This window comes from Syngnathus typhle, linkage group LG3 (genome assembly GCF_033458585.1).
Source record: "Syngnathus typhle isolate RoL2023-S1 ecotype Sweden linkage group LG3, RoL_Styp_1.0, whole genome shotgun sequence".
NCBI classification, from domain to species: Eukaryota; Metazoa; Chordata; class Actinopteri; order Syngnathiformes; family Syngnathidae; genus Syngnathus; species Syngnathus typhle.
Genome location: NC_083740.1, coordinates 10,124,259 through 10,148,287, shown reverse-complemented (window position 1 = coordinate 10,148,287; position 24,029 = coordinate 10,124,259). Strand labels below are relative to the sequence as shown.

The following is a 24,029-nucleotide window of genomic DNA, read 5'->3' as shown; positions in this document are numbered from 1 at the left end:
GATGTGGGACAGAGCAGAGGGGTGTGTGAGCCAGAGAAAGAGAAATATTTCCACCCACCTAACAAGGAGTCACACTCATAAACAGGCAGACAGACAGGGTGGGAGTCAGAACGACACAAGTTCTCAGGGCAGCAGCAGTTCAAACTTTTGCAAACTTTCTCTGAGAGCTGATGTTATTAAAGGAGAGGACATCTCTCATACACCCTCCAACACTTACTTGCTAATGACCACTGAGCCATTCAAACTTACTAGCAAGTACAGGATTGACTAGAAATATTGGCATCCAAAAAAAGAGGAGAGGGCCATCAAGGAAAGACACAGCAAATTCTTTATCCTGACTCAAACACTCACGGGTGCTGAAGGTGTGCTACCTACTGTGAGGAGCAGGACTGTTCCAGCCCTACAAGTGGAGCATCAAAGAGGAAGCAGCAAGCGAGTGGATGGATGCCTTCTGTCGACTCAGTGGCCTGGACCCTCTGTGGGTGAGTCTCAACGGACCTTTTGTGTTTTCTCTCCCCCTCTCTCTTCTATTGGTCATGTGGATGAATGTCCAAGTTTGTGAGTTTTGAATGGTGGGTGTTAGGGATAAAAAGACACTAGCTACTGATGATGCTTTCTAAACCTCTAATAATTCATCTCACTTGGAGTAGTCCACGTGGGAATTTCACTGACTGTTTTCCACATTCCACTAGCGCCACATGTTGCACTGCAGCCTGCAAGAATCTAAAGTTAAGAGGTGGAGATGTTGCTTTTTATGCATTAGGTCCTAATGCATAAAATCCAAAAAAATGGACATCTCCTAATGATTAGGAGATGTCCATTTTTTTGTATGTCAGCTAAAATCAATGTCTATACATGAGTTGGAATGTTCACGGTCACAATATGCCTCTTTTAAACTCTTCTTTCACCATGCCCCCTTCTGTGTTTCTGTTTCTCATTACAGCACTTTCTGTTTTTGCTCCTGCGATCATGCAAATGACCGTTACATGTTTGAAAAATGAAAAATGACGTTAAAATGGATCTGTAATGTTTTTTTAGCCCTGTGAAGTACCTCGACTTTTTAACTGAAGTAGTAATGAACCTTACACATACCTCTGCAACAACGTGTCTTTTTGGTCACAGCCTTGAGGTAGTGATGGGAATTTCTCTGAAGCATACAAAACCCTGTCCTAAAGAAACAAATTGGAAACTTGGAAATCTACATATACACTATACTATTTACGCAATAGGTTTCAATTCCACCTTTTATTGACACATTATTGCACTGCAACTTTATGGACACAGCCTTTTATTAAATCCATATGGTGTAGAAAAGGTTTAGTAGTTTTGCCTTCACGTCAGCGTTATGACACCTTGTGCAATCCAAGTTTATGGTTTGCTGAAATCACTTCAGTCAAGGGTGAGAAAGTGGATAAGACGTGAAATGTACAAGAAAATGTTTGGAGTGCGTCTTTATGAAAGCGTTCTGTTCATCCCTCTGCCATTGACCACAGGAGTCAGAAGAGTCTGTGAAAGTTGCTGCCCACTCACTGGCTCTCAAGAGTAATACTGTTTAAATGAACCTAAATGCACTTACAGAGTCCACAAATGTACATTGAGTGCAAATCCTTTCATTACGTAACACTGACCTTTGATTTTTTTCTTTTTTTTTTCTTTTTACCTCCCCTTTTTGATCGTTTTTGAAAAAAAAAAAAAAATGCGGGAATATTTATAAGTCTGCGGTGAGCTAGGCAAACATACAGCTGTAGTTCAAAGTGAAACAGGTAGCTGCTAGTCACGCTATGATTCACACCCTGCTCCAGAGGCTATGAACTGTGGCAACTTATGGGAAACACAGACTAATTATCATTCATGCTGGAACATTCACCCTAGATATACTTGCAAGCTCAGTGAAAGACAGAAATATTAAGACAAACATTTTAATCATTTTAGCAATCAGTAGTTAACAAGGTGTCCCCCGCATACTGCCTGAAGTCAGCTGAAATAGGCTCCAGCATGCCCATGACCATTTTCTGAGCCATTTTGTCCTCACAAGGGTCACGGGTGCACTGAACCTACTTCAGCACTCTCTGGGTAGTTGGTTGAACTAGTTGCCAGCCAATCACATGGCACGCAGAGACGAACAACCATCCGCACTCACACCTAGGGGCAATTTGGAGTGGTCGGTCGGCCTACCATGCATTTTTTTGGAATGTGGTAGGAACCTGAAGTACCCGGAGGAAACACACGCAGGCACGGGGTAAACATGCAAACTCCACACAAGAAGGCGGAATCGAACCGACAGCACGGAGGCGAGCTGCCTGTATTTGTATTTGGGTATCATTGCAATAAACAAATGAATAAATAAACTCGCTTGCTGACTCACTCCCTCGTTCACTCACTCACCCTAACATAAACGAAAAATTCTCACTTTCATCTGAATTTGGTATTCATGTTTCTTCCCCACCAATTTACTGACATTTGAGACACATTATTCGCATGAAGTCACTGTTATATCACCAAAGACTCCTCCTAAATGATTTATTGAGGAAGACAAAAGTTGTTTTAAAAATGATGTAACCCCAATTAATCACAGAATACATTTTTCGACATGGTCACGTAAAATTATAACATAACTGGCACAGAATTTGTTTACGTCTTTCTAGTTAGTTAGTTACATAATTTTGGGTGAGAACAAAAGTACTTCCAGCAGCTTACTGACACTTTCTTTGATTCTTCTCTGTTGGATGATCACTGCCAAATTTCATTCCAACCATATATTATTAATAGAGACAATGAAGCATCAATACACGCGCTCTATAGGAGTTAATGTTTTACAGAGAGTTAACAGCTGTGGCCGTGAAAGACATAACCAATATTATACTTGGAACGTTTACTTAGTTGGCGGATTGATCTATGTAGGGCTCCCTTTGACCTGTTGTTGTTTTCATTAAGCCTCCACAGCAAGAACGATAGTTAATAGCTCACAGTAAACAAGAGCATGTATGTTTATTTCAAATGTATATAATGTATAATGTGTGTGTATATATGTATATGCATGTTCATTTTCATGGCAAGTCAAATTTGCGTTGCATTCCGGAGGTCGAGGGGATTTTCTATTGCACGCCCAAACGCACTTGTCAATTTGGTGACAGTGAATAGACTAGATATTAGACCAGCTAAAAGCAGGTCTAAGTTGTGGCGCTGGTACTGTAACACCGTTTTGGTGAATTTGATTGAAGCGCAAGCAGACACATTCGGTGTGTTTGGGTGGGGGTCTTTGTCATTCACAGTTGCAGGATCACGGGATGAAGGCCATCCCCAAGTGCCCACTTCCTGGCATTCAACTTTACATCATCTGCAAGTGCATATCTGCTCTTAGTCCCCTTCTGAACGTACTTTTTATGTTTATATTCTGCATAGACACCTGCAAGTCTATTTTGCTTTGATCATGTAGACCACGTGCCTGTCCTGCGCTGAATTTAAAGGAAATGAGAGGAGCCGCTTCGATTGGTTAGGAATCAAGTTGACTGTGTTCACTCCCACAACAGCGCAAATGCCCATTTTGAACTGCCCAAAACTTTGAAAGACCATTAAAAAAAATCCCCCCATGTGCACAATTATGTGCTAGACTTGCGGCGGGCACAAAAATAGGGTCCCATATGTTTTTTCATTTTCACTTCCTTTGGAATGAGTATGTATCCCAATTCTTTTTTTTGTTGTTGTTCTATTACGTCCTTCCAGACTACCAGGGTTACATTTGTAACCGTCGGGTTTAATGACGGCGCTGTGCATGGTTGGTAGTTATATAACGGCATCGTGGCTTCAAGCCTCTCTCCCGTAATTAGCAATGCCAGTCTGTGCTGCCATACGAGGAACTTTTAAACCACTTCCTTTTTCATCTTGTTAGCGGAGCCAAACACCCTGCAGGTCATTGAGGCGATGGACAGTAAAATGCATGATGACAGCAAGCCACTATGTTATTTTGTTAAGAAAGTCTATCGTCCTGCCAATGTTGTGCAATCTATCGCCTTTGTTATTTCTCTTTTGTTCGTAAAGTTGGATTCCAATATAATCTTGTTTTGCTTTGTCCGATTTACAAAAGACAGATTAATACTGATTAAGTGTGACTCAGCTTTTTAGAGGAAGAAAGACCTCTTCCCAAAGTCCAGCCTGACTCACTCACAATTTTGTTGACTGTTTGTGGTTTTACTCTATCCTGCTAGGAACGCTAAAACCTCGTCTGCATTCTCTGGATTTGAGCCTAGTCTTCTCACTTTTCTTAGATGGTTGATATCTTACAGTGTAATATTTGTAGTTCATTGATCATTTTCAAGCATAATATTCTGATGGAACCATAAAAATGCTCTTTTTTGTTTTCTGTCTTGCAGGACTGGAACCGCACATGGTACACAGCCAACCCAGACTTGACCCAGTGTTTTCAGAACACAGTTCTAGTGTGGGTCCCTTGTATTTATCTGTGGTTCCTTACCCCTCTCTACTGCCTTCACCTTTATTGCCATGACCATGGACGCATTGAGGTGTCCTCCCTTTGTATCGCCAAGATGGTGAGTCTATCATTGAATACATGGAGTCTTTTGTTGGTTTGTTGTTGTGTGTATATTTGAGTTTTTCTTTAAGTAAAGTAACAATCTGATCTCACTGTGTCATTTAGGTGCTCGGGTTTCTGTTGGCCTCCTTTGGCTTTGTGGAGTTCTTCTACATCTTACTGGAGAGGAACGGAGAAATCGAGCAACACATGATCTTCCTTCTCAGCCCCATCATACGCAGCATGACTGTGGTAAAAAAAATAATTATGGCTTATTTTGTTTTATTTGCCAGATCGGACAATTAATACATTAATAATTATTTCAACGAAAAATGTAAATGTACACAATTATAGCTAAAATATTTTTATTGGGGGCCCCCTTTCCCAGAAGGTGTCACTTTAATGTGTCAATTTTACCGGCTGAGCAGTTTTACGCCATTGTTTATTGATAACGCCAATGTCATTTGTGTGTAAAGTGAGTGGTATGTGAAAGCATGCACAAAAACAATACAACGTAAATAACCATGACTGGTCACAGTGCTGTTGTGTGAGCGTTTATAGCCCCTCTACCAGCAAAGTATACAATGTTCTGCACCCCTACTGTGTCCAGAGGACTTTTATTACCTACATATGTGAAATGCCTCCAGAGGTACTACAAAAAACAGTTTCAGAAACGACCCAGAATACAAGTTAGTGTGTACGTGTCTATTTTTTTTTCCCAAAGTGACCTGGCATTCATATTGCAGCATTTTGGAGAGTCTATGTGAACGGGAATCCTTGGACAATCTTGTCGTCTTGATGTGAAAACTTTTCTTCTTAAAGTTTCTATTTTTTTTTCTACTCGTAGCACAAAGGCATAAATGCATTCACAACAAGCCTACAAAATGACAAATCTGTAAGTCAAGGCAGGTTTTTATTCAGTGTGAGCGAGTAAAAACGATTGATTCTACCTCAGACACTTCTCCTGTGTTGCTGAGGGCAACAAGAAATTTCTGGGAATGTGACTCACACATTGACGTGCAAACACATGAAAGAATATAGTATGTATCATTCAGTGGCAAGACACCGAGGTGAAAAGCAAAATAAGTACGGGTAGATTTATAGTGTTGCAGTCAATGTAAATATTGCATTACCCTGCAAACGTGCTTGTATTTGACCATCGATCAACAGAGTGCAAAGAAGACTTACACTTACATCAATTCAAGTTTCATTTGGGAACAGTGTACGTCAAGGCATAGTTCACTCAAAGTGAGGTAGTTAGATTGTCATAGACATTTAACCTTAACAAGACTTGATGAACGCATCACAATGCAGTAAAGTCAGATGCACCGATGAGTCACTGGCGCTTGCGTTTAGCGTTACTTACAAAGCTCCCACTCTCAGCGGGCCTTTTTTGGTTTTTCGTTCCCCAATGCAGACAGCCTTGCCCACTTGTGGTCTTTGCAGACTCCTGAATAAACACAAGCACACATTTGGATAGAAATGCACTAAGACATCTCTTGTATTGAGGGTTAATTTCAGAAATGGTCATTTAAATTTGGCTGTTGGAGGGGGTCTTTTATCACATCAGTAGAAGAGCCAACATATATTAAGGAGGAGTGATACCACACTTTTTGGTTTTGGCACAAGATCGATACTCAATGATGATTTAATTTTCAGCATTGTGATTACATGCTTCACACCAGCCCGCTTTTAATTCATGTTCGTTCACATGCAATTTTACCCGCATTAGTGTTTTGATCCAAAATGTCTTAAAATATCTTCTCTAATATATTAAAACTAAAATATTCCAACTATATTTCTAATTTAAATGGCATGAACACAATTAATTTACTGATTTCAAAAAGGATAAGCAGGCTGCAGCAAATATATCAGCCGGCCCACCCAGTTATGTAGATTACCCTCTCCGTGCCTACCATGCTATCATATTTATTGGTCTTTTTATTTCAAAATATTCATATAATTAGAGGCAAATCATTTGATAAGTATTGTTAATCTATAACAAATATATTCCATAAAAAAAGTCAAATAATTATGACTAAAACTATCATGCCAAGAGGAAAATGTTTCAAATTCTCTTCTGTATGGTATGAAAATCAAGATGACTTAAATCCTATTTGTTAAGCTTATGCCACATTGACATAGACCTAATAAAGCACGGATTTTATACTTGGCTTAATCAAGTGCTAAGACTTTTGAAAGCAAATGTGTGTTCACTTATCAATTTTACACAATGATTTAAGAATAATATTTAATTTATCATAATTCTTAAAGATTAAGGAACAGAACTGTCATTTTGTCTCAACACTGGCAAAGGAAATAGTCTGTACATGAGTATACTTGACCTTTTGCAATCTATTAGCAAGGACCGTGCAGTCTTCAGGTGTCTGAACAGATTCCCAGAGCTGCTTCTGTGTACATTCTTCTGTTTAATTATAGTATAATATAATTATTATACACTTGACACTTTTGCACATCTTTAGCGAATATTTTGAAACAAAACCACACCACATTTTACTTTCCTCGCACTGCTGTGTAGGAGATGAGTCACATTATTAATGTCTCAAGTTTCCTTGTCGCGTGAAACGAAACAGTGTAGCGTGTAATTGGTGTAATGATACACCACCATTAACTGAGGTGTATCAAAATACGGTATAGTATTCAAAGTAGGATATTTCTAAAAAGTTGAAAGTGTGTGAGTATGGATATTTGAATGCAGCAATTTCAATACGCCAGCCACTGATCACTATTAGGACGCAATGGGAACCATTTGTCAGTGAAAGGGCACATTCATATCTCAACTACATAAACCATCCCATGACGCACTATAAAACTTGAGCCTTCATCATTCCTGCAAACCTTCCCCATAATTACAAGGTCAGGGTTTTACTCTGGGCTCAGTGATGGATTTAGTTCCACCCACTTACTCATACAGTAGATGCAAACAGGCTTGATGGCTTACAGTAATATGGCCTCATAAAAGGAACCTTCAAAAGCACAGAACAATTTTCATTAATAGTGAAGTTTGGGGTAACAATTTAAAACTGAGGACAGAATGTACCAGAAAGGAACTTTGAATTCTTACATAATATTTAATACTGTATTTATCTTTCCAGACTGCCCATGGCATCTAAAACTTCAATGATATTTTTTTCCAGTGTGGCATGCATTGTATAGTAAGCATGAGCATTATTTTACGATGGAAGCTGTGGAATTTCTTTGTGCTGTATACCATTCCAGAAAATGGTCATTTATAAACCCTAAAGGGGCCTCCTAGCTCACTCTCTATTATTCCAATCAATAACTGAAAATCTCTGAGTAAAACTATTTGAAAGTTAGTTTTATGTATTTCCGAGCACAAACGTTTATCCCTGTGAGATTTGTTAGGGGTTGCTGAAATGCAGCTTTCTGCAGTAGGGTGCCCCATCTTTTTGCAAGAGCCTATGCACATGATCTGCTTTTCTCTGTCATGTGCAAAAGATATACTGTATTGTGTAGAATGTCAAAAGAATTATGGAACATAATCAGTACGTTTTCTGAAATTAAGGTTTGAGATGGATGTTCTTTATTATTGTTGTAGTCTGCACTGGTATACATAATAGGCCTAATGGACATCTTGCAAAAAATGAGTATTATTGTAAGACCAGAAGTTTGGTTCTATATCAAACTAATATTACGCTGATGTACAAAACTGTATGTTGTGACCTGAAATGGTACTTAAGTGTTCTATGACAATTTCCTGAGCATCGTTTAGTCATTTGTCAAAGAAAGACAAAAGTTGTTGTCATCCCAGTGCCTGCTGAGATGCATTCATAACAAACAACATGTTTGTAGTGGAAAAGAACAGCCAAAGAGCAAATTATCAGTGTTGGACCACTGAATGAGGAGCCACAGATGTTGTTTACAGGTTGTTGACATCAGGGAGGGTACACAGAAATGTCCCCATATCAAGTTGTTGATGGGAAAATCCTATTACCACTAGTCTTTAATAGGCAATACTGTGGCTCATCCCAGATCCCAGACAAACCAATGTGGTGCTCTTTTGGAAACCTAAATGTACTTTTTTCCCCACTTGGTGAGCTGCTCTCATTTGGCCAACCACTTATGGCTCAACATCCAACGCATGACTCCACTGGGAACATCTGTGTCCCAACACAACTCATGCTAAGAGACAAATAATAAGTATATCATCTCTCTCTCCCTCTCGCTTCCTTAATTTTAATTAGGGGGCATGGATACATGGCTAAGCCAGGCAAGGGAAATCCCCAGAAACCAAATTGTCCGAACCAGTACTGGTCACATCAAGTTGAACTGTTCAGCTTATTTTATTAGGTCTCAATGTAACCGTCGAACTAGCACACCTTTTAATGACGGTGAATACAATTAAGCACACCGTCTAGTCTCTGCTCTCATTCATGCATGTCTTTCATATTATAAATTACTGCAGTAATGTAAAATTAAATGTGGGTCTCTGTTTTCTTCATCTGTTATAAATCATAATACGATTCTGAGAATTAGAATAAATTCTGTACTATTTTTACTAGCTCTGACACCCCTGTAGATTTATGAATCCTTTTTCTCTCTGTTTCTGTTCAGATCCTGGCTATATGTATCATCCAGCTGGAAAGAATACGAGGTTGTCGCTCTTCTGTGTTCCTCTTCCTCTTCTGGGTCTTGGCTGTTGTTTGTTCCTTAGTGCCACTCAGAGCAAAGATCCAGCTGGCCATAGATGAGGTATGTTTTATTGTTACATATTTATTATTTTGTTTGTTTTATATTTGGTCAGGCTTATCCCCGATGAAAGCACAGTGTCAAATACCATGCAGTCCTATCTTATCAAGTGTGCTGCATGCTGCCCATAATCTAGACAAAAATTTCCATAAGCACAGCTTGCGCTATATGCTATATCAGCAAAGAGTTATTTCATTCTCCATTTTAAACCAAGGTAACTGAAGGTCAACCATGTGTAGGAGGAAGACACTGCCAATTCTGCTCAAGCCTGCTGCGTTTCAATTCTTCTTTTCTTCCTGTGCCTGCTGTGAGACACTACAATCACAGTTGAATGGGGCTAAGTTTATATTTAAGTGTGCAAAGCATTCAGGCTGCTTCATATACATTTCTGAGAAAACTAAATAAATCAACAACACGCAAACAAATACATATCGATGGGTCTGGGATAAATGAGGCTGAGCCATGGCAGTCTGGCCAGAAGAGCGTTGTTGGGGTTTCGGCTTATTAACTGTAAACACACTGCCAGAGGTGCTCAATTCGTGTATTTTTAATGTGTTCATACTTTTGACAGACACCATGATTTCACTGTAATAAAACACACATGGACGCCCCTATCCTTCTTTGTGTCACATATGTATAGCCAAGGATAGCGGGATGCATTACTATAGCGGTGCCAGAAATCTGTATAGCACCAGTTGAGCTCCTCCACAATTTTATTTCGTATTCCAAAATGTATTATTTACCCCCTATTCATCAGTCGAGCCACTCTTTAGCCCCAGGAGAAAAAGAAATCCTGGAGCCATTCCCATCTATGGAATAATGAACAATATTCAATACCTTCTTAGCTTTAAATTGCAACCTGTCTCACAATCACATTGCAATCACAGTCGCACCGGAAATAAGAATGAAAAACCTTTTTGATTAATAAATGTATATATTTTTAATCTGTTTAACAAAGAAAGAAATGCACAAGTGTTCTATTCAAATATACACTCTACAGGTAGACGTTATCGGTCACCATTCTAAAGAAAAATCCCATTAAACGCAAAACAAGGAAAAGTCATTTCTCAATTTCATACCAAATAAAATTGCCTTCATGCAATCCAAGGTTGTTCCGAGTTGTTCAAAACAACATTCTGAATCTGTTCTGAATTACAACCCATTTTCAACCAATCCAATTGCTGTCCGCTAGAACCCGACTTGCAGTTACATATTTTTCATCTAGGCATGCATAAGGGTGACAGGGTCTAAACAGGAAGATGCAGACTTTGGGCAAGAGGTGGGTGGGGTCGACAATACAATATACATTTACGTTCACACCTATTGGCAGTTTAGAGTAGTTACTACCTGTTTCGGGAATGTGGGAGACAGAAGAAAGCCCGAGCATGTATATTTTAAAATTGACTTATTGTATGTGTTGTTCTTCTACATTTAATTACCAATATTACCTGCTCACACACACCAAAAAAAACATATCATCATGGACACTTTCCCGTGACATATTTTTCTGACATATGTCTATAATATTTATAGAGTGTCTGACTTGTCTGCCACTTGTGAAGACTGAAGACAGGGTTATTGTTTGTGGACTACTAGCCATTCTTACTTGACCTACATTTTCCTCATCCACACTTCCAACCAGCTTGACCCTGTTTTTCTATATGTGGAAGGAGCCCTTTGCTCTCGCTATATCCCTTTTCTGCGCATTGCTCCATAGTGTTTAGAGAAAGTAGTTTTTTTTACCATCGTTCTGGATTGCATACATAGCCATACTTTTCACACCACAAACTAGATGTGGCTGTGGCGATAACCCAAGAGAAAAACTATGCCAAAATAAACAGCTTCTGTATGACAAGAGTGACCTTTACAAAAGGTTTGATATTAGAGACAAGTATTAGTAGCTTTTATCACATGTGACCCATTAATTCAAAATCTTTTTTCCTTATTTACACTTTGTGGTTTCAAAGGGAAAAAGAACTTACAAAATGTTCCTTGAGCAAATAAACTCACTGACTCGTGTTGCCATCATTGTCTCTAAATCTTGTTGACTTACTCCACAGGGCATTGATTCAGATATGGTGAGATACTTGGCCTTTTTCTCCTACTTCACCATTCAACTGGTCCAGCTCTTCTTATGCTGCTTTGCCGACCAACCTCCAGAGGGGAAAAAGGTGTTTGAAAAGGTAGGGAGGAGAACATACCTGAGCATCATGTGGTTCAAAACTTTTGTTAGGAGGACACTGCCTTTTGGAGGCAATGATGTGATTCACCTCAACTTCTCACGTTCACTCCTTTAGCTTCCTGTGAGAAGAATGTGAACAAGCGTGTGTGTGTTTTTTCTTGTCCTCCCGCATACCATTAACATTGCACATGTATTTCATGTATTTCAAACACAGCTCCCACGTCACCTTTTTTTTATATAACCTATTCATTTTCACTTGGTTCACTATCAAAGGACAATTAACAGGATTTTTTTTCATGTCATTGGAGTTCGTAGTCGTGTAGGACTGCACAATGTCATACTGAGAGCCGTTCCTATTTTGCTCACCAAACTCTCTCCTTCAGGACACTGAAAGTGAGACCCTCATCAATCACAGAGTTGTGATGTCATATTTCCCTGGTGATAAACCATAAAAACAGCTGGAAAAGTCCCTAGCAGATTTCTGGCTGGTGGTGCGGTGTTGAAGCCACAGACTGGTGTCGTGGACACACCCTTTGGTCGTTCCTTAGTGTGTCCTCCGCTTTTTCCTCCACTTCCTTCTCCTCCTCTGGTTAGACTTACTCATAGTAAGAGAGGAAGTGATGGATGGAACGGAGTGTTGGTATAAAGAGAGTAAATAGTTTGGTGAGGGGGTAGCAGGATGCGGAGTAACATATGGTTGAGTGGGCAAACATTCCATGCGTTTGTGTCCGCACATATGTATAGGACGGTTTGGGATGACACATTTCCGCTCTGTCTGCTACTTTTGACCTCAAACATCATTTTTATTCTGTGGGTTCTATTTACAGAATGCTGACTTATGGAAACTCACAGCCTCAAACACATTTAATTGCGTTTCATAAATACGCTCTTTGCTATTTGCTAATCAGTATAGATGTAGCAGCCTTATCCATTTACACTGTTAAAAGAAGAGTCACTCTGGTTTTTAATTCTCTTGCAGAATCCTTGCCCTGTGAAAGATGCTTCTTTTTTGTCCAAGATTGTTTTCTGGTGGTTCACCGGGTAAGATCCTCAAAACTTCCCTTTACTTGAGCCCACAAATGACTCAGCCTGGCAACATTTCTACTTGTTTACATTTGTGTTTTGTTGGTAATTATGTGTGAATCATCTCCTCGTTTGCTCCTCAGACTTGTTGTGAAGGGATATCGTACTCCTCTGGCAGCCGAGGACCTGTGGACGCTGAGAGAGGAAGACACGTCACATAAGATTATATCTGTACTGCAAGAGGACTGGACAGTAGAATGTGCCAAGATTCAAAAGTGAGATAACCCCTAAGCAATCAAGATATCCCAAGTTGTATTCACAACTAAGATACCAAGACACCTTGACTAACATGGACAAATGTTTCCCTGTTAGTCCCATTGTGCCAATGATTAGATAACTTCGAAAAACAGAACATCCTCCACGGGTTACATTGGCAAACTGTTTGCATAGGTTCCGATTGTGCACGTACCAATAGAATGTAGCCAAGTCATCAATGTGCTCATATGGCCTGTGATAAAATCCACCCATTCCGCAGCTCTAATGATGTCAATGTTTAGGCTACTTCAGAACATTTTGCAAATTAAGAAATCGTTTTATTTTTTAATACAGCCAGCTGTCATCTTGACCCAACTATGTCTGTGCTAAAATTACAAATTCATTCATACTGTACAGTAAATATAGATAGAGCCAATGTGTTGTATGGTAAATTATAATAATAATAATGCTGGGACCCAGAAACAGATGTCATGTGTGTAACTATGTTTTTTTATCCCCATGACAGGCAAGAAAAGGCCTTGACTTCAGGTGTGGCGCTGGGGAGCAGGTTGCCCGACCAAGCTCAGCTCCTCAGGAAGCTTCACAAAGAGCAAAGTTCTGGCTTCTTTTTGTTCCGAACTCTGGCACGCAATTTTGGTCCATACTTCCTTACCGGCACCCTGTGTATCATATTCCATGATGCCTTCATGTTCGCCATTCCCCAGGTGTTGAGGTAAGATGTCGTGTGTTCAAAAACCTTTGTCGATATAGTACGTTACTGTTACGTGTGAATTAACAACGTTGATGCTGTTTGATATGGGGGACTCTAACATTTCTTTTTTTTTGTCTGACATAAATGAGCCAGTTTTGGTTAAAAAAAAAACAACAGAAAAAGAAAAATGAGGTTTGTGGTATTTTGCAGTTATGTAAGTCATTGGATTTAGAAATAGAAACTGTCGAGTTTGTGTTGCTGAGACACATTTTCAGTGCTTATGTCCCACAAACCAAGTGACACTGAGTTCAACGTACTGCGTAAAGCAGCTGCCGAAAGCTCCAAACCTCAAGTTGGACTGAACCTACCTGGATGCAATTCAGTTGAAAAGAAAGACATGGCTTTGTTATGATGTTTTACAAAATACAGCCAAGAAAAATCTCCCATTCAAATTTAGGCTCAGCTATAAATAAATGTGACATACAAAGTGTCATTGTTGTTTTATACTTATTTCTGTCAAAGACAACTAAACAAACCTTTGGAATTTGGCAACAATGAAAGCGAGTCAAGGCCCCCTTTAACCATACTATTTCAGTGGTCAGACCGGAATGTTGTTTTTGAGGCACAAACACTGAATTATTTGGAGTGTTAATTTGGGTCATGGATTTGTAAGCAAGAAGTAGACGAAACCACAATCCTTTGCCTCACTAAGGCACACAGTATAGGTCTCCGAATGGCACAGACTCAGACAGACCACAGTAAGACTGGTTGAGTAACATTGCGCAAACACAGCTGCTTAGTTTTAATTGACTTGAATTTGGGTGGCAATCCCAAGACGCACGAGAGTCTGAATTAGTATCATGTTGACAGTGAAATTATATCTCTTCTTGATTTGTGTACATAAATTGTGCGTACCAATGTGCAAGTTCTGCCTTGGAGTAATCTGCTTGTGCTTGTACGCTTCTCTCTGTCCGTCAGTCTTCTCCTGGGCTTCATGAGAGATGAAGATGCGCCATTATGGAAAGGCTACTTTTACGCCACTCTCATGTTCCTGCTCTCTTGCCTCCAGTCCCTCTTCAACCATCAGTACATGTACGCTTGCTTCACTGTGGGAATGAGGGTTAAGACAGCTGTTATGGGCCTGGTATACAGGAAGGTGAGAATTGTTTATGCTCATCGAAAGCATTAAACCGTATTTCAAAACGCTGCAAGGAAAAATTCACAGTGCACATCTTGACAAAGATATTTTGACTGCGTTTGTGTTGTCCAAAACAAGATTCAGTGTGAAATGTGGTCAAGACGTCTAGCCCAGCCCTTAGTGATTCATTAATTAAAGTCATTTTTCCCAAGAGTCTTGTCCATATCGTGCATGATTAATATCATGCATAATATCCATAAATATGCAAATGTGAATAAAATTCGACTTAAAAATGAACGTGCACTAAACGATAATATATCTTTTGTTGTCAATCCAGTCTTTGGTGATAAATAGCGCTGCCAGGAGGACCTGCACTGTTGGAGAGATTGTAAATCTGGTTTCGGCGGATACACAGAAGCTCATGGACTTTGTAGTGTACTTCAATGCTGTCTGGCTGGCCCCCATAGAAATTGCTCTTTGTCTCTTCTTCCTGTGGCAAGTACGTACATAAGGAATGTTCTGTGTCTCTGATTTGTCTGACTTAAAGTTGTCTTTCTACTATGTAAGCACATTTTGTCTTCCTTTTTGTAGCACCTTGGACCATCAGCTTTGGCAGGAATTGCCACAGTCATCCTCATTTTCCCATTGAATGGACTGATAGCAAAGAAAAGAAGCAAGCTGCAGGTAGAATAATAATAACAATAATAATAATAGTAATAATAATACATTTCTTTCAAAGCAGCTCTCATGTTGCATGCTTGGTCCAGATTTTCACAGCTGGTTTAGATAGTAGCTGAGGAGCCATGTGCATTCAGGGCCTGGATGCTACACTTTGTCTTGTCTTTTGGTCCGCCTTTCGTAGAGCGACTACAATGACTGGAAAGAGCAAGCACACGCAACTTCACATTTCTTGGAGATGACATGCTGTTTTATCGAATTTAAAGTCTAAGTTAATCAAACCCAGTACTGGATTGCAACCACATTTCTGGCACTTGAATGCACACATGTCATGAAGTGTTATAATATTCATAAATTATTCCGAAAAACACTGTACTGTGAGATCAGATCGAAGCTCTTAAACATTCTTTGCTCTTCGGCGCACATAAATTATTCGACCTATTTTTGTGGTTGACAGGAGGTTCAAATGAAGTTTATGGATGGCCGTATCCGACTAATGAATGAGATCTTGAATGGGATAAAGATTCTGAAGTTCTATGCCTGGGAGAAGGCCTTCCTGGAGCAGGTGTTGGGTTATAGAGAAAAAGAGCTGAAGGCCCTGAAGAAGTCTCAGATCCTCTATTCCATCTCTATTGCATCTTTCAATTCCTCTTCTTTCATGGTAAGCACTAGTCTAAACAGATTGTGAATGAAGCATGAATGAACAAGATCTTGAACAGGATAAAGATTGGGAGAGTTGGTTTGTTTTTTCATTGCCAGATTTTTGTACCAAGTCTATTTACACCATCATGTTGCATTTTATGTTCTCTGCATTTCTAAAAAGTCATGTGTTTCCATTCTCCAGATTGCTTTTGCAATGTTTGGAGTCTACGTAATGCTTGATGACAAAAACATCCTGGATGCACAGAAAGTTTTTGTTTCAATGGCACTCATCAACATTTTGAAGACCCCACTTAGCCAGCTTCCATTTGCAATCAGCACAACCCTGCAGGTAAGCATATTTTCAATTATTTGTTCCCAGGCTCCCATATGGCCTTCATGAATGAACAAATACCCAGTGAGCTATTAATGCTTTTTATTGTAGTTGTATCTTCTTCAATAACATGCGCCCACATTTCAGTCCTTCAAACCTGTGCTTCTTCACGTCAGAGCATCTTGAATGACTTTATCCTTATCTCCAATATTTTGACTCACTACCTAAATGATGTTACCAAAATCTTAGAAGAGGTTTAACATTGATGTAGCACAAAAACACCCTGGCAAACTATTTAAATTAAAACATCTCAGACAGTGCCATTCAAAACCTTGATACAGCTCTATTAGATGTGAGGATGTTGCACAAGATCATAAAGTTGTAGCAGCTGGTGGATAAACTACTTTCTCTGTTCCAGGCTGTGGTTTCACTGAAACGTCTGGCAAAATATCTGTGCTCAGATGAACTCAAAGAGGACAATGTCTTGAAGGCTCCATTGAGTTCTGGTAAGAACCCCACCTATGTTTAAAAGATTACACTGGATGAATAAGCTGCTATTTTCCTTTTAAAAACTGTCATAATCATTGTAGGCAGACCGCAAGATTTAGTTGTTTGTGTTTGTGGAGCACAACGGTTTGACATAAATGATGTGGACTGTCAATTCCTGGGCTTCCAGGATAACAGATAGACTAAGTAATGACAGGATGCTCCCCATTTAGTGGTTGAACATAAATCAGCACAGGAATTCAAACTTTTGATTTATGGTGAGACAAATTAGGCAAACATGCTTCACTTTGTTGTCTCACATCTGTCAACAGTAGCTCAGACACTGACGTAAATCTACTCGTAATTACAGCCTAGCAGTCCTCTGATGAATTTCTTGAAGGTGCATTTCTTTTCAAATGTTATCTGTGACTGGAGATTAAAGGTATGCAGCATTTTAGTGTGTATTTTCTTTTCTCTTTGCTTAGGCGGGGAAGATGTGCTGATTGAAAATGGAACTTTTAGCTGGTCAGCAGAGGGCCCGCCATGTCTTAAAAAGTAAGCGCAATCAACAAGAATGATTGAAAAATCCATATGAGAATCAGGAGTGACAAACCAAACATTTGGTGTTGCAGAATCTCCATCCATGTGCCGCGGGGTTCGCTTGTGGCCGTGGTTGGACATGTGGGCAGCGGAAAGTCGTCTTTATTGTCTGCCATGCTTGGAGAGACAGAGAAGAGAAGCGGCCACGTTAGCGTGAAGGTTTGACACAGCACTCCCAGATTTCCGCCCTCCCCATGTTTGGATGTGTAAATACATTGAGTTACACCTTGACTCTTCTCTCTATTTGCAGGGTTCCACAGCATACGTGCCCCAGCAAGCCTGGATCCAAAATGCCACACTCCAAGACAATATTCTTTTCGGCCGTGAAAAGCTGAAGACGTGGTACCACCGCGTGTTGGAGGCCTGCGCCCTGCTGCCTGACCTGAACATCCTACCTGCTGGAGATGCAACAGAAATTGGAGAGAAGGTAAGGTCGATCTCATCCTGTATTCAACGAGCATCCCCTCACCGTCTTTCCCTTACAGGGGCTAAACCTCTCAGGTGGACAGAAACAGAGAGTGAGTTTTGCTAGAGCTGTCTATCGAAAGGCAGATGTGTATCTGATGGATGACCCACTGTCCGCTGTTGACGCACACGTCGGTCAGCACATCTTCGACAAAGTCATCGGACCCAAAGGAGTGCTTAGAGACAAGGTAGAGTGCAACCCAGTTGACGTAGAGAAATTGCGGCTTTACAATATGTCAACCACTAACAACATTGTGGCCTTCATTGTTGTTCTAACAAAACAAAAAACGCTACTTGCGTAGCCTTTCTGGTCAAGACAGCCACATTGTAGCGTTGGAATGTATATTTGTCTCATATGTGATCCTCTGCAGACCCGTATCCTGGTGACCCATGGGATGAGCTTCTTGCCACAAGCTGACCTCATTCTTGTCCTTGTAAACGGAGAAATCACAGAGAGCGGCTCTTACCAGGAACTCCTCAGCCGCCGTGGGGCCTTTGCGGATTTCATCCACACGTTTGCCAGCACCGACCGGAAAGAAAGCGCCATACAAAGAGGTGAGGATCCCCACTATTTTCTGAATGTTGAAATTGTTTCTGCTGTGGAAAAATGTGAAGAAAAATAAATCTGTAATATATGATTTGCACAATATGCAACCGTATCAGACTGTTTCTGTTTCTAATATTTTGCTTAGCTAATTTAGCCACACGAGTTAACGTATACTGATTTTTATATTAGCGTAAAAGCATATACATAGTTTTTCATTTTTCTTCAACCAGCTTTTATAATTGGCTGGTCAGAACATAAAACATACTGTGATAATAATGCAAAGAGTGACTTTCTCGTAGCTGGCTCGAGGAGGTCCAATGCTCGTCTCAGCATGGTTGACTTCATGCCATTCTCCAGAGACTTGTCTCAAGAGCAGCTTATTGGGTAAGTACCTGAGCCCCCTATAACTACCATAATAGCGTCAAAGCGAATTTGATGAAAATGAATTCCCATTTCTTCTTTTTCTTCCCAGGGGTGATACAACAAATACAAACTTGCAGAATATGGAGCCTGTGTCCGAAACAGAGCAGGAACAGGTTCCTGAAGAGCTTGGGAAGCTCACAGAGGTTGACAAGGCCCACACTGGACGAGTAAGACTGGTGTATAATTTAAGAATTCCTTAAAAAAAAAGAGCTGACAGCAGTTGACTGATGACTATTTCATTTTTTCCCCACTACAGGTGAGGCTGGAGATGTACCAAAAGTACTTTAAGACCATAGGCCTGGCCATCATCATTCCCATTGTCTTCCTGTACGCGTTTCAGCAGGGAGCCTCGCTGGCCTACAATTATTGGCTGAGCATGTGGGCTGATGATCCAATTGTTAACGGTACCCAGATTGATGCCGACCTGAAACTGTCTGTCTTTGGAGCACTGGGATTTGTTCAAGGTGAGGCTCCATTATTTGACTGAAAATATGTTTTTTCTTTTATTATTTATTTGCTTATTCTTATTTTATTTATTTTACTTATTATTTTTATTTATACTTATTTTTTATTATCATTTTTATTATTTACATATTTTTTTGCACAGTGTAAGAAATTTGTTCTGTACTTAACATAAGCAAGCATCTTTTTTGTCTCCTCAGGCGTCGCGATCTTTGGTACCACCGTAGCTATCTCCATCTGCGGCATCATTGCGTCCCGCCATTTGCACATGGACCTCCTGGTCAATGTGTTGCATTCGCCCATGTCTTTCTTTGAATGCACGCCCAGCGGCAACTTGCTCAACCGCTTTGCCAAAGAGATTGACGCCATTGACTGCATGGTGCCCGAGGGCCTGAAGATGATGCTGAGCTATGTTTTTAAACTCATGGAGGTGTGCATCATTGTGCTCATGGCAACACCCTTCGCCGCTGTGATCATTCTTCCTCTCGCATTCCTCTATGCATTTGTCCAGGTAATCACCCATCCCATATTTCAACTCATAACTCATGATTTCAATTTTTTTACATGACTTTGCAGTTTTCCCATATAATAGGAACAGATGGTGCAATTTCACTGTGTATTCCTTGTTCTTTCTTGATTTGTTTCCCCCCATTTTTCCACTGTTGGCTACAGAGTTTCTACGTTGCTACATCCTGTCAGCTCCGGAGGCTTGAAGCTGTGAGCCGCTCCCCTATCTACACCCACTTCAACGAGACGGTGCAGGGCGCCAGTGTCATCCGAGCCTTTGGCGATCAGTCCAGGTTCATTCTGCAAGCCAACGACAGGGTGGATTTCAACCAGACCTCCTACTTCCCCCGATTTGTGGCCACCCGGTAGGTATCCGATATGAATACAAATATGGTGTCTTTAGTAAAATATTAGTTATGAAGTAGGCCTATGAGTGCCTTTTTATAGGGACTATAAACTGTGGCAGGGTTTTGTATTTGTCACCTCTGATTCTGAGTGAGTTTGGAATCACACTCTGAGCAAGCACTACCCAATTCCGACCGTTTGGAAATTCGTTGTTGAAATGTGCTGTTTTGTTATTCAGAGTGCCCCCCCCCCCCCCCCAAAAAAAAGGAAAACAGGACCTCAGTGCGTCAGGCAGCACAGATGGAAAGAGTTGTGCTGCGTTTGCAAATTAAGGGGAGGGGAGTGCCCTCTGCCACTACAAACACACACTCTCTCCAAGTGGTGTTCGGGCTTCAGAGTAAATTTCAAACACACCCATGTTAATGGTAGCCAACAAGTTCCGGTTGGATGAAACTTCCACTTCTACTTTTGTAAACATGGAAAAGATTTTTTTTCTTTTTTTTTTTTTAAAGAACTTGAACACTGAGTCGCTTTTTGGTCAAAGGTAGAAAGAATCCTGGTTGGTTATTGCGCCTTTTGGTACTGTAAATCCTCGTTATGGCTTAAGGAAGCGGCATACTAAACATGTTGCCATGACAACTCTTCTTCTTCTGCATTTATTTCATCTTCTACATTCTATTGACGGTTGGCAAATACTTTTGGCAGGTAATGCATAATTACTACTCCTTTTTTTTCTCTACCATTTTCTTCCTCTACTATCTTTTGGTGGTTGGCAAAAAAAGTCAGTGAGAAGAAGATTTTAGTAATGCACAAAAAGTCAACACAATTATGCAACAGGGATTTTGAGTGCCAGTACGAGCTCTAGTTTTTGTATATAGAAGTCATATCTTAGTATAAATCGCAGGACCAGACACATATGTGTGGTCGTCGGGGAACTACATATTCCCTTTATCAAGAAGGACTATTCAATTGGCATTTCATCCACAGATGGCTGGCAGTCAATCTGGAGTTTGTTGGTAATGGAGTGGTGTTAGCAGCTGCCATTCTGTCCGTGATGGGAAGGGACACCCTGAGTCCAGGCATAGTGGGTTTGGCTGTGTCACATTCCCTCCAGGTAAGAGTCCATGGTCGTGCTTAACAAACGTGTTTGATCACTTTGCAGTAGGTTTATGGCACAGCTGAAAGGAAATGTTTCATACTGAAATCCAATTTTTTTGCATAATCCTTTTAGCTGTTATTTTCATGCGTTTGACGGTGTAGAATTATGTAATTAAAATATCTGCTGCATATGTATGAGTATGTTTATTTTCTGAGGCAGTGAATGCTTGTTAGTCATAATAATAAGATCATCTCATTATGCCGTCTGTGTTTTGCAGGTGACTGGAATCCTGAGTTGGATTGTAAGATCCTGGACTGATGTGGAAAACAACATTGTTTCTGTGGAAAGAGTAAATGAGTATGCTGACACTGCCAAAGAGGTCAGAGTTCACGCCACACACGTACTTTCTACAAAATGGCTTTTGTTTATTCACTCATCATTATACTGCTCATTTAAAATAATGCAACATACACAGGAACTTATTTCATTCTCATCACATTTTACAGGCCAGCTGGATTATAGAAGGCAGTTCTTTGCCCCTGGCTTGGCCCCAGACAGGCACTATAGAGTTCCAGGATTACGGTTTACAGTACCGCAAAGGCCTGGAGTTGGCTTTGAAAGGCATTACTTTGCAGATTCATGAAAAAGAGAAGGTGAGTCATTTTGAATCATGTCATTTTTAGCTAATGAGCTTTGCACAGTATTTCAGACCTCTCTGATGTGTTCCAGGTGGGCATTGTGGGACGGACGGGAGCTGGGAAGTCCTCACTTGCCCTTGGAATATTTAGAATCTTAGAAGCAGCAAAGGGAAAGATCTTTATTGATGGAGTCGACATCGCCAACATTGGACTTCATGATCTTCGATCACGCATTACTATCATTCCCCAGGCAAGTTATTAACGACAAAAACCGAGCTCTGGCTTTCCACCAAATAACTGTTATGTTACTTTGACTACAGTTGGACTGTATTCAAATCATAAAAACAGCTTGATTCAACCTGTGAGCTATTTTTTATGGGTCTTTTTCTTAGGACCCAGTGCTGTTCTCGGGCTCTCTCCGGATGAACCTTGATCCGTTTGACACCTACACCGATGAAGAAATTTGGGGTTCATTAGAACTTGCTCACCTCAAAACCTTTGTGTCCAACCTGCCTGACAAACTCAACCATGAATGCTCAGAAGGAGGAGAAAACCTCAGGTACACGTGAATGTCTGCATGCTGCACAATCCAGTTCGTATTGCTTCTTACAGTCTACAAATCCTGATCATATGTCTAGCTTGGGTCAGCGTCAACTGGTGTGCCTTGCGAGAGCCTTGCTGAGGAAAACCAAAATCTTGGTTTTGGATGAAGCAACAGCTGCTGTGGACCTGGAGACTGACACACTGATCCAGTCCACAATCCGCATCCAGTTTGAAGACTGCACTGTCTTGACCATCGCTCACCGCCTTAACACTATCATGGATTACACAAGGTATACTATCAATTTCATGGAGGTTAACCATCGAATGTGACACTTAAATCTTTTTCCCTTCTTGCTGTTTTACAGAGTGATTGTCATGGACCGAGGTCACATCTCTGAGATGGATTCCCCATCCAACCTGATTGCACAGCAGGGACAGTTCTTCAGAATGTGCCGAGAAGCTGGACTAGTCTAGAAGCATGTTTTTTCCGTGAAAATTTGGCACATTTTTTCACATGGCATTTCAACAAAAGTTGAGTTGGCCCTTCCAAGCTTTGTGGCAGCTCAACTGAGGGCATTGTCATTGAGGGGCCAGAGATGCCATCAACACAGCCAATGGTCCAAGGTTTCTTTCACACATGGACATGCTGTACCGAGTCAGGAAAAAAAAAAGATTATTAACATGAAAAGGAAGCTACAGTGCAATCTGGAAATGTACAAGCTATTAATGTACATATACATAGAGTTGTGGAATCCGTTCATTCTATTTAAGGATTAAGGCAAAGCCTGGAATGAAAGGGAACCACAAAATATATGGATTGTTATTCCTGTTTTGAATGGGAGCAGTAATATTTGTGTTTTAAGCACGACATATATTTAATGTTTTCTCAGGCTTTGTTGTTGATGTTTACTTACACCATTTTTAAGTCTTGAATTCCAAAAAGAGGTAATCTGCATCTATAAAGGTTTTTGTTTTCCAAGAATGAGGACAGAAATTACGCTGACATACTGACCAACTGGAGTATTCAACCTGGCAAATGTGAGGGATTTGAGGTTTTCAGAACCATCAGAAATGAGTATAAAGCAGCCAATTTGGATTGTTTATATGTCAGAGAATAAACGAAAAACAATTGTGTGGGCCAAGACATTGGCAGGCAGTTGGGGTTTTTTTCTGTCAGAGTAAACACACAAGGTCCAAAGAAATCTTGCTGGTCAGATTTAACCTGATGCATATATGTGAAAACCCACATTGAATGAAGAGAATGCTTCTTCTCAAGAATGGCAATAAATCTTGGTGAGAGAGTGAATTTCTCTCCACCACCGCAATACTCAGGCCCTACATATACTGTATATGTGAGATATTTCACTATTGTTCTTTTCTTCTTTTTTTTATTGCTGACGGTACAAAGTGTAAGATAGTCCTCCCCGACCTTGATGCTTGATTGAAAGCATTATGAGCTTTTTGCAAAGAAAAGTCATTATGCTGTTTTTGTCTTACTGGTTTAGACAATCTTTTCAAGGAGAAACCATATAGTTTATTTATGTGGTATTTCAAAACATGTCCTCACAATACTGAGGATTGTATTATATTTATACTTTTTATAACAAGCTGTTTTCATTTTTCATTGACTAATTACTATTATTGTATCGTTGTATGCAACGTTGTGCTGAATAATAAACGTGTATTTGATTCAA

General features: G+C 40.3%; 1 protein-coding gene across 1 annotated transcript; it reads left to right on the top strand.

Annotated features, from left to right (window-relative positions):
* Nucleotides 1-24,029, top strand: abcc6a (ATP-binding cassette, sub-family C (CFTR/MRP), member 6a). Its single transcript, XM_061275018.1, has 31 exons — nucleotides 1-482; nucleotides 4,371-4,547; nucleotides 4,655-4,780; nucleotides 9,125-9,262; nucleotides 11,320-11,442; nucleotides 12,421-12,482; nucleotides 12,608-12,739; nucleotides 13,246-13,452; nucleotides 14,410-14,587; nucleotides 14,907-15,068; nucleotides 15,161-15,253; nucleotides 15,705-15,908; nucleotides 16,092-16,238; nucleotides 16,639-16,726; nucleotides 17,192-17,261; nucleotides 17,339-17,465; nucleotides 17,557-17,733; nucleotides 17,792-17,959; nucleotides 18,143-18,326; nucleotides 18,618-18,702; nucleotides 18,791-18,908; nucleotides 18,998-19,205; nucleotides 19,404-19,714; nucleotides 19,876-20,075; nucleotides 21,043-21,169; nucleotides 21,432-21,533; nucleotides 21,661-21,807; nucleotides 21,884-22,042; nucleotides 22,185-22,351; nucleotides 22,431-22,625; nucleotides 22,701-24,029. The coding sequence occupies exons 1-31, from the start codon at nucleotides 441-443 to the stop codon at nucleotides 22,807-22,809; spliced, it is 4,533 nt and encodes a 1,510-aa protein (XP_061131002.1). The 5' UTR covers nucleotides 1-440; the 3' UTR covers nucleotides 22,810-24,029.